Source organism: Excalfactoria chinensis, chromosome 5 (assembly GCF_039878825.1).
Source record: "Excalfactoria chinensis isolate bCotChi1 chromosome 5, bCotChi1.hap2, whole genome shotgun sequence".
NCBI lineage: Eukaryota > Metazoa > Chordata > Aves > Galliformes > Phasianidae > Excalfactoria > Excalfactoria chinensis.
This window is the reverse complement of record NC_092829.1, coordinates 49,898,435-49,909,768: the sequence shown is the minus strand read 5'-3', so window position 1 is coordinate 49,909,768 and position 11,334 is coordinate 49,898,435. Positions and strand designations below refer to the sequence as shown.

The 11,334-nt window shown below is 42.2% G+C and overlaps 1 protein-coding gene across 5 annotated transcripts in view; it reads left to right on the top strand.

The window, feature by feature from the left end:
- The first annotated feature begins 3,933 nt into the window (after positions 1–3,933).
- Positions 3,934–11,334, top strand: part of AP2A2 (adaptor related protein complex 2 subunit alpha 2) — a 42,340-nt gene continuing 34,939 nt past the window's right edge. For 4 of the 5 annotated variants that reach the window (XM_072337299.1, XM_072337297.1, XM_072337298.1 and 1 more), the window contains exon 1: positions 3,934–4,130. In XM_072337299.1, the coding sequence (XP_072193400.1) occupies positions 4,064–4,130 (67 nt within the window). In that variant the 5' untranslated portion in view covers positions 3,934–4,063. Of the gene's footprint in view, positions 4,131–10,577; positions 10,736–11,334 lie in introns of all 5 variants that reach the window. The other variant, XM_072337300.1, reaches the window with a different exon arrangement.

Here is an 11,334-nt window from a genome sequence, read left to right as displayed (position 1 = left end):
TCTCCTAAGCAGTAATTGTTTCCAGGATACATTTCTCAATAGCAGGAAAGACAGAGATAAAGCAGGGGTATGAAGAATTAGGTTTGTTTCCAGCTACTCTGTAATGAAATCTGTCTTTTCCTGTATTGCATTCCTAATAGGCTATGCTGTTGACTCTCTTGTACCCTTAATGGGACTGAACCAAAGGTTTGTGGCAGGTAGCTGGCACTGTGCATGCTGCCCCTGAGGGAACCTGCAGCTGCCTGTAAGGGAATCACAGGTCTTCTTAACTTATACATATAAGGGTACACTGCCAAGTACTGGGGAGTCCCGTTGAAAGGCTGATTAAGCTGCTAAGTAAATCCAAATGATAAGGGGATCTTTGTTTAAATTCTCTGTTTTTCTGTACACTACTGTTCCTTTAACAGAGCACTGTCAGACCCCTGGAGGAGAACAGGAACATGCTCCTTACCTGGGGAGTAACTGCTTACTCAGTGAAAAAAGGTTTGGAAACAAAAATGGTTTCTCAGCAAGAAATTAAGCCCATACCTTCATTTGATATCCTGGGGCTTAAGAGAAAGATGACTAAGACAAACAGGTTGGGAAAAAGACTTCCTATGAGCTAGAAGTAGTAACAGAATTTATTGCAATGCAGGAAGTCACCCAGATGGTTGTCAGCACTCTGCCAGCATGCAGAGGGCAAGGTCAGCTTACCTGGAGACTCTTTATTCACCCTTATTTTAGCTTGTCCAAGGTCTTTGAGCTTAACTATTCTGTTTTACTCTTCTGTATATACATAGTAGAGTGTACAACTCTTTCAGTCATTGAGTTGCCCACTGTATAGAAGAGATTTAAGCAAATCCATACCTGAAAATTTAGGTAGATTTCATGATAGTGGTGTTATCCTAGCTTTGTGCTTCTTAATCTTAAAAGCGAAGTATCTGATATTCTGACATGGCAGAAGGCGTTACTGATAAACCTATACCCTCCATCAATAGATAATGAACTTTAGATGTCAGGTAGATTAACAAGATCGAGTATACTTGTATAGGAGCCACAAATTCTGTTTCCTCTTTAGATGTTTTTCTTTCCAGTATGGTTAGAATGACCATGAGGGGGAGAAGAAAGCAGTAACTGATGAAGTGAGGGGCAAACCTGTCAAAAATAAAAGAGGGAAAATAAGAATTTTTTTCTTCTGTGTAGAAATTCATTACAGAGGTACAAAGAGCTGGCAACACAGCTCTGTATCACAGTGTGTGACTTCATATCCTAAGCACAATGCTGTCCAAATTATTCTGGAGTATGATTTTGGCAGACACTCATATAAGGCTGAAGAGTAGCTGTAGGTGGCAGAATAGCTGTGGCAGTACTAAACACAGCATGGACAGTAAATCCTGCTGGCTGTTGGATGATTTCTGGTGTTGAAATTCCTCATAATTATATGTAATCACACTCAAAAATCAGTCACATTTTGGCTGTAGGAACCAAACAGGAATTGAAACTGCACAGCACTTAAAGCTCCAGAATAAGTTAAACTCTGTCTGTAAATTGCCACTCAGCTTTAAGGCAGAGATGAAATGCAGTGGCAGCTGTACTTCCCACAAACAGACACCGGCTGAAAACAGACAAGTTACTAATATTAGTTTTATAAAGATCAGACTAATTTTTTTTAAAGTCCTTATACCAAATTGTGTTGGAATTCTGAAGAAGATTAAAGCAACTTATGGATGGCACAAGGAAGAGATAAACATCATGTATTAGTTGGGCAAACAATTGTGCTGCAAAACATTTTGCAGAATAGGAATTGTCTTTGAGAGTATTGCCACCTTAATGCTGATTTTACAATAATTGGAAATCTCTTTAAAAATCACGGTGTCTTGAGATGTATGAAACAGATGAAATCTGGTTTGTCACAGGCTGGTATTCTGTAGACATTAAACTCAAAGTGGAAGGTTTTCCTGGTATATCAACCAGTGTGTTTTGTAACACGTTATATCTAGTATGAACTCTGTACTCTCCAATAATGCTTGGGTTCACGTTACAGAATTTCTTTCTGTCAGGATACATCTAGAGATCATTACAGGCGCTCTTTCCTTTAGCTGGCTATTTTTTCACCTAAAATGAGTATCTTCTCCCTAGCCTCTATAGTTGGCTAGTGAGTTCTTGAATAAGAGGAAGTAGAGGCATGCTTGCCAACACATTCACTGTAGTTGTAGTGTTTGTTGAGGCAGAAAGAAGACAGGGTGTAAGAAAATGCATGGTAGATACTCAAGTCAGTGAAAGGAGGTGAATGTAAAATGACTACGTAATGTTTAGTGTGCACTGAGTAAGTTAGAATTGAAATGATTGAATACTGAAAAGCCCCAAAGGAGTTCTCTATTTGCATATTTGCTTTTCGAGCACAGTTACAACTGATACTACTGTAACTATTCAGCTAGCAGTATTTAAGCTCCCTCTTTAAAGGTAGTTTTAAGCATGACTGTACAACTTGGAGCTGCAGTGACAGGAATGCAGCCACACAGGACTGATGCACTCAGCCTTTTGGTGTCACTCTCTGACAATTCTCTTCATGTAAGCCTCCATATGCAGGGAATCTGTATCAAGACTGATTGTGCACGAGAAAATGGATACAATGATGACTAGAAGATATTGCAATCTTCTCCTTCAAATCGATACACAATGATAAAGCACTGGTGTAAAAATGTATCCTGAAGGCACACGGAGAAGACCATTGAGAGATGGCCTATGCCATATATACAGCCATTACCAGAAAATATTATGTGGGTCTTGCTGTATGAGGTTAAAGTGTATCATTATTTGGAGGCACTGAAGCTTTACAAGTTTAAGATGCAAGCTTTAAGAACAGAACATAAAACCACAGGAACAAACTACCCAGGGAAACAATGAAACTGGTGGTGGCAGATCAGGATTTTATGCCTTTCTAGAAGACAGTTGCAGCTAAAATCTAATTACTGGTCTCAATTCAGGCAAAAATAAATAAATAAAAGCAAAAGGGAAAGAAAAGGAAAAGATGAATGTGTAGATGAAAATTATCAGCTTGAAAGATGCAAGAAAACATTTGAGTGATCTCTAGTATTTCTTAATGCTTATAGAAGTCATTATAACACATTAAGTATGCTGAACCTTTCAGCACGCTGTTGTTTAGGCAGACTAGGTCAGTTTTGATGCTCTTTGAATCTATTTCCAGCTGATGAGATTAAATGCTTCATGCAGTCCAAACTTTCTGGCGTGGGACTGTGTTGCTCTGCTTGGTTATGATGATCTTCAGCAGAAACACGTCTTGCACGCCTGCATGCCCTGGTAGCCAGAAGAGTAATGAGGAGCCACATGTAATTCAGGTCAAATGTATTGCTCTCACCAGGGGTGCATGGGACATAGGATGGCTCTGCATATGCTTTTGGGACTTGTGAAGGTGCAAAGCAAGTGTGCAGGACTTGTGAAGGAGATCTCATTGCTGCTTTGGGGACCTATTTTGAGCTGGAGGACCAAGGCATGGCCTCTTTCAGCCTGCTCCGTGGAAACCATGATTCTCTGTATCCTACTGGAAGGTCTGTACCCCTTCTCATTTCACAAAGAGAAGTCAAGATCAGTAGACTGCCTGAAGCTTACACATGGCATAAAAAGCTGAAATTGTCATCCCCCCTTCCTTAGAGGTCACGTTTTCTGAGGCACCTCTCACAAAACGCAGCGCTTCTCCTTCAAATATCCTTAGAATTCTCAGTCGGGATGTCACGGGGAGACAGGGATTAGGCCCGCTGAAGGGCCTCCTGTCGGGGCCTATTTGCCCTGATGGCCGTGGAGGAGCGTTAAGACCGGGCCTCTGCGGAGACAGCCGAGGAGCTGCGGGAGAGGGCAGGGCCGCTGCGGCGCTGCCTCCGCACGGCAGGGGGCGCCACAGCCACGCCTGCGGCCGCCCGCGGGGGCGCGGGAGCCACCCCTGCGCATGCGCGCTGCAGAGGCGGCGGCTGCAGCGGCCTGAGAAGCCCCGCGGGGTGAGCGGGCGGCGGCGGTGGTAGTTGCGGTGGTTCGGCGTGTCGCTGGGCGGCCCTGATCGCGCGCCACGATGCCGGCGGTGTCGAAGGGCGATGGGATGCGAGGCCTGGCCGTCTTCATCTCCGATATCCGGAACTGTGAGTGGCGACTGGGGCGCGGCGGGGCCTGGGCTGAACGGGGCCGGGCCGGCGGCGGCGGCTGGGGGCTGTTGTGCTTCGGGCCGGGGCGTTCGTTCCTCATCCGACTCCCCGGTCACCTCCCCGGTGCTCTTCCCTTCCTCCTCCGTCGTGGCGAGCCGCTCTCAGTGCTCCTCATGAAATGGCGACGCGCCCCGGGGGGCGGCGGGAGATGCGGGGGGGGGGAATGCCGAGACAGGAGGCTTTCCGATGCGGGAGTGGGGGTTATTTGCGTGTGTCTGGTGTCGGTTCGGTGCTTCCTTCTCCCCCACGGTCCCGTTTGTTGGGGGAAAGCGGGGGAGGGGGTTCGATGCCCGTCGTTGAGAGTGAGGCCGGGGTGGGTGGGCTTGTGGCGTGCCACGGGGAGCATCGCGGGTCTCCCAGAGCTGCCAGTGGCTGCCGATGCTCAGCGGCACCGCAGGAAAGCAGCAGGCCTCTGCAGGGCCGCGGCGAGCGGGGCCTTCGCTGGCTGTGTTTACGCTTGGTTTAAGCCGCCTTTAAAATGCTGGTTTGACGGAAGACAGCTCTTGGGATTTGCTCAGTAAAAAGAAAAACGGATAAAGAGGGCTGCCGGTAAGTGCCCCCTAAGGGATGGGGATGCAGCGTCCTTGTATAGGGCCCTCTATAGGGAAAGGAGGAGGCTGCTGCTTGGAGGGGGTTGTGGAGGCTAGGGGGTACTTGGCACCCTCCCCTGCCGTGGGAATGGCAGGTGAGAGTAGGTTAATATTAATCAGAGCTAGAGATCTAAGTGTGCAATGTGGCAAGAATTGCCTGGGGAAGGGCTAAGGTCGCTGTGGTTGGTGTGATGAAACGGCTATATATTTTGTCCACCGGTGTGTCTCTAAGCGGCTATTCTAAAAGGATTGGCACCAAGGTCTCCTCTCTGAAGGATGGAAGTGGATTTGGAGACTGTTCAGAGTGTAATTTATGGTGCTTTGACTGGGCTTGTATTGGGATAACCAATCTGGCTTGGAGAAGGCTCCTGCTTCAGAGGGCTTTGTGTTGATGACTTTGGAATTATTCCAGGAGTAACAGAAAAGGCTGCAGAGCAAATTCAACCAATGACATGACACCTCTTAGATGTGCAGTTTTATTCAACTAAATTCAGGTGATTTGGACTTACAGGTCATGTAAACAGGAACTTTGTATGTAAATTCAAGGCCCTGCATCTTCTTAACAGCAGAGGTTTTCTGAACATTGTTTTTCTGAACTGAGTTGCAAATCCTTGGGTACCTCCTGTAAGCCACCTTCTGCACATACAGAACATGTTCATCAGTTCAAGACAACTTCAGTGCTCTTGAGCTTTTTCTGGTTGACCCAGATGTTTCCTGGAGATCTGCAAGTATACTACTATGGTATGCCTGCTGCATTTGTAACAGTTTCACCTTGTCATCCAATTTATGACTGTCATCCTTGTAACTGTTGTTTTAGGATGACTTCTTTCATCTCTTTAGCTAGAAGCACTATGATTTCTGTTCTTCAAGTATCTCTTAAATCTTGCTCTTGCTTAACACGTTTCTCGTCTCTTATATTTCCTTCTATTGAATTTCTCTGAAAACAAGAAAACAGTCAAGCTCTGGCCTACCTAGCCTATGTTTAAGGATGTGGAATAACAAGATTGGAGGTAGAAGGATAGAACAAATTAACTGCTGATTTCCCCATAGACTTTCCATTTTGTAAGCAGCGCAGGAATGGATGGAACAACCGTCTCTGTTTGATTTGAGTAACAAACCATTCAAGCTAGCAGTGTCTACAAGAGTAGCAAAGATGTAACTGCTTTGTGAAACATATAAGGTGTTAACCCTTTATTCCTTTAAACATACAAAGATGGTTCTGGATAGTTTAGTCTCTGTCAAGGCTGCTATTTGTAGGCTGTAATTACCTCTGTGTCTTTCTCATTTTCATAATGAAGAAGGTAATGGATCTTCTAAATAGTTGTGAAAGGGCTGATTATTTCCCACCAGTAGGTGATATGCGGTAGCTGTCCAATGGCATCTGAATCTTTACTGTTTAGTGAGATTTAAGTGTTGCTGGTTAACCATGGGCTGTTGTATCTAAGATTCCCAAATATACTTAAGAGCACTCTCTAGAAACTTTGTGCTTTACAAGCACTGGTACTGGCTTGAGTTCCACCTTTCCCATTTCAGAGCAGATATTTGTCAAGAACAAAAAGAAACAGCTATTCAGTAAAACAAGATCATTTGACATGTGAAATAAGAAAATGTTCCTGTTCTGGATGGGAGGGAAGCTGGACACCAAGTGCAGCTGACACTTGTACTGATGTGAAAAATACCTGCTGGCAGTCTCAATTCTCGTCTTACTTTTGGCTTTGTTTGACTCATTTCTCTCTTCTGTAATACTGCCATATATGACCGAAGTTTTAATTTCTCTACAGCCCCTTCAGATTATAATGTAAGACTCTTTCAGAAAGACTTCACACAGATTAGAGAATTTGCATCATAGTTGTTGCTGAATATTGAAAATGTAGATATATGTAAACTGTACTTAGGTGGATGCAGAGCATGTTTCCAAGGCAGTAACATAAAACTTTCAAGAGATACTTAAATACATTTAGAGCTTTTCTTTTTAGAAATGCTTCGTCATGCATCAACTTTTATTTCTTGAGCATTTGTACCTACGGTATCTGTGGCTCTAAACTTCTATTTCTTAGGTGTTTGTACCTACAGTATCTGTGGCTCTAAACAACGTATCATTCTGTTGCAAGTATATTAAATTACTGATCTGGGAGTAATGCCTGTCTTGTCTATCCGTTTTTACAAGTCCATTGCAGTGCTTCAAAAATGATCTTTGACAGCAGTTTTTGGTTCTTACAACTAATAGCTGAATGCAAGTGAGTAACAGCTGATGCTGCCTGTCTGTATTTAACAATTAAACATTGTCGGTCCCATGTCAGCTACGCATGTTTTTGGCACCTGAGATATCTGCTTATCTGATAAACTTCTTGATCTCTGTGTTAAATGCTTGTATGACAGATGTAACTTTGAATATAAGAATGACTTTCTACGTGATTTTTTCAAGGGTCTGCTTACATTGGGCTGGTTTCTCAAGTCTGCAGAGTTACTTTTTGTGTGTGTGTGTGTTGACTTTTTCAAAATGATACTTGTGCAAGATATATGAAAAAAAAACAAACAACATTTCAGGTGAATTTTTAACACCTAAGTGTAGGAAAATCAATTCTGTTTGCTTTCCAGGGTGGGTTTTTTTAGTTGTTTGTTTGTTCGTTTGTTTTTCAGGGCACCTTCTTGTTTTAGGCAGTTTACCTATAGAGATCTTGGTGGATAAAATTGACCTTTTAAGAAAAGTGAAAATAGCCTGACAACTTACTGGTAGATACATATAGATATATAGGCTTTTCTAGAAGCTTAATCAGGTGGACTGCTTTGTAACATATAGGGAATAGATACAGTAAAAAGGCTTTTTGTGCTTGTCTTGTAGGCAGCCAAAAAAAAGAAGACAAGAAAACTAAGTCTGAGTGCTCAACTAAAGCACTTAGTTAAGATAGTGCAGGTAGTTAGCTCTTATTTAATGAGTTTTGCTGAGAAAGTAGCAAGTCATGGCTGTACTGTAAAACAGATTGTGATGGTAGTGGAGCTCAAGAGCTCTGAAATGTGGTTCAGTGGAGTGCCATCCAGACTTAAAAGTTCCAGTTTGGTGAAGCTCTCATTGCTGCCATGATGAATTGCCTTATGAGCTAAAGCCCATATAGGATCTCTTTGTGTTATGGATACTATTCCTTTTCCTTTGGGCTGTATTTATTTTTTTCCTTAGATAAAACCTAGCAGATATATTGAAGTTCTGTCTCCTCACATAGAAGTTATTTCATTAATTCTAATTCTTACTGGATGATAAGAGGGAGAAAAAAAGTAGGTGAAGATGATAATTAGTAGATGAGAGCTAGGATCTTTCATGTGAAACACCCAACTTCTCCATTAGAGTCACTGGAATAGTATGGTATCTGCTGAATTTGAAATCATTTGGATAAGGGCTGCCCATCAGGACTAGTAAGAGGAAGTTTAAGACTACTGCAGAGAATACTGCATTGTTTGCATCACTAAATGAGTACATATAGGCTTATTTTGCTAAGGTTGTTGAATAGTCCATTTTAGATGTGATGGTTAAACTGGGTGACTTTGTATAAGCCTCACACTGTTCTTCTGTTATTTGAATGTGAACTAAGGTGGGAAAGAGTCCACAGTGTAATCCCTCGGTGCAAATAATGCCTTATCCTGCTGAAGGGGAGTGTAAGTCTAGTGTGTAAAAATGCTGTTGAAGAAAATGTTTTCTTAAGTACTGATCAGGCAAAGAAGGAGGAAGAACTGCTTTCCATAACAGCCTTTTATTGTACTTCTGTTTTTGCATATCATCTTAGTTTGAAGCTTTCTTTTGATAGGAGTCAGTGTCTTCTTGCCAACTAAACTGCCAAATGAATGTTGCAGTTGTCATAATGTCACTAAGATACAAGCTTCCAGGAAGTTTTCACTTCATATGGGGGAATGCTGGATGAAAGCCTTAATGCTTGACCCTACTACAGGGTGGTTTTCTAAACGTGTGATGCCTGTTTAGACAAAAGAAAAAAGAAAAAAAAGCATCTATGTTGAACACTTAAGATGATTAAACTCATACTGAATTACAGCAACTAGAGCATCTGAATTGTAATGGGATTTGGAAGCTGCTGTTTGCTCTCTTGTACCCTCTTCCCTTTCCTTACAAGGACAAGGAGTTAATAGATTACTGGATTACAGTAAAGCCTGTGACTTCCTGCTGTTTCATGAGAAGTGTTGTTATAGTGACAAAGCAGCAATGTTGGAGGAAAAAGTTATGTGCATATTAGTCCTCTTAAAGTGCAACATATTAGAAACGTGCACTACCGTGTTTTAAATGTGATCAGTGACACTGATCTCTTTGACTGTTGCAATATATATCTAATCACATCAGGATGTCCCAAAGCACAATGGTTTTCATCAGTCTCTGTGCCACTGCAGACTTGTTTTTCTGGAGAGAAGGAAAGGAGAGGAGACAGACACTTTTTCTTCTGATTGAATGTATCATATAGAAGGTCAGCATCTATTCACATTTTTCTTCATATCAGGCTTTTATCACTAAATCATTGAACTAAAAGCTTCTTGTTCTGTAGCCTCAGTCAATTTTAGACAAAGAACTGAAGCCATACTAACATCTTGCAAAGGTACAGTATTTTTCAGTAGTGTCTTTCTTCAGGTATAGTCCAGTGGACCTGTAATTTGCAGCTCTGTCAAAGAACTTCTGCTAGTTTAGCCCAGTGGAGGAACTTATACAGGCTAGCTCACCTAAAGCCAGGTGTACAGCAAACAGCCCGCTCCACTGCCCAGCTGTGTAACCTACCTCCTTTCAGCCTTCTCATCTGCTGTGCTAAATAACCAGCTTTCTCAGAGATTACAGAGAGGTGGAGGATGGAGTTGGTGTTTTACCTCACAATTCTAATTAATTATCTGCATGGGAAATGACTAATCTATATTGTAGAGCCGTAACGTGACTGTCCTGCTGGCAGGTGAAAGTAATAAAGTAATATTCTATATATAATAAAAGTAATAATGTTCTATAATGTATAAGCAAGTACTGTAGAAACTCTTTCACAACTGCAAGAATATGTGTGCTCATTAGTGTTACGTGATTTTCTTTTGTGTGTTTGCATGATTTTTGCTGTAGAGGTGCTAGCATTTTTTTTTTATTTGGATCCCTCTCTTTTAATCGATATCTTTCTCTGTCCCCTAACTGAGCAGAGTTTTAGAATGCTATGCAGTCTTAACATCATGCTGGTAACCATTTTTAGCAGTAGAAAAGGCAAGTGGATAATCTGATTGCTTTAAGCTGTCTGAAGTGTGCTTGAACGATGAACGTAGTGTACTTGCTCTCTGCTTGGTCATGTCTTCTGCTCTCTTCTGGTGGCATTGTCACCTATGGTAAAGCAGATTGAACTTACAACTTGGACACTAAATAAACCAAGCTTACTTTCAGCTGTGTTGGCTTCCTAATTCTCCTGACCTGCAGCAGTACAAGGCAGTAGCCAAGATGTGTGTACTGGGGGAGAGCGGTGCCAAGGAACAGTCCGGGGTTGCTGTCTTTCAGGAAGAATAGCCTTGAACTGAACTGATGGTGAAACTACATCAACGTATTTTGCTGAGAAGAAGCTGTGGTTGGGCTGTGGAGTCCCTACCAACTAACTCACCAGTCAGCTTAAATGTTTGGAATGGGGAGGCTAGTGAAAACCTAAGGTAACAAACAAGTTCTGAAGTTTACAAAACAGTGACAAGTTTCTAACTCCATTAAGCAAGCTAGCTGACAACTCTGAAAGAACTTTAAAATGGAGAAGTTGATTTGGGTAAGAAATCTCATGTTCTTCCTAAACAGATCTTCCTGGTCGCTAGAGTTTGGAGTGGGAGAAGCTGCTGCTTTTAGCCTTGGTGGCATTTGTAGTACTGCTTTCCCAGACAGAACAACACTTGTTGTGTCTTCAGATCCTGTTCGATAACTTAATGTGCACAGAGACACGTGCTGTTGGACAAATGGTAAGGCCACAAATAGAAACTAGCATTACTTCTTGTCTTTAAGAAGCAGGACAAAATGCTGGCATGCTCTTTCTTATGCTAATAGTCTCCTACCCAGCATGCTTTATAGCTCTTCACACTAATAATGGCACATATATAATCACTGGATAGTCAGATGGCTGGAGGGCAATTAAGGCTACAAGGTAACACTGTGTAACAGTTCTAACCTGTGCGCTAATTCTAAATAAATGAATTGGTGGGTGAACTTAATGATGCTGGCTGCTGGCCATAAACAACACAGAGCCAGGTGAGTTCTGGAAATATTTCAACTTTTTTGAGGTAAATCTTTTGCTGTAAATGTTGTCGATACACCTGTCCTTTCATGAAATCTTGCCTGAAGAAATCTACTCTGTTCTATGTTTGTGTAGACTTGTACGGAGCAAGTGTTTCTCTGCTCCTTTGGGAAATAAACCTGTGGACTTGGTCAGAAATATACTAAACCCTCCGTGTTTGTTTATCTGAAAGTTAAGAGCTTGTTACAGTTCTGTCCAATTGGGAGGGATGCATTTTGTGCATCAGACTTGTCTTAGGCATTTTAAAGTTAGTGCAGTAACAAGTTA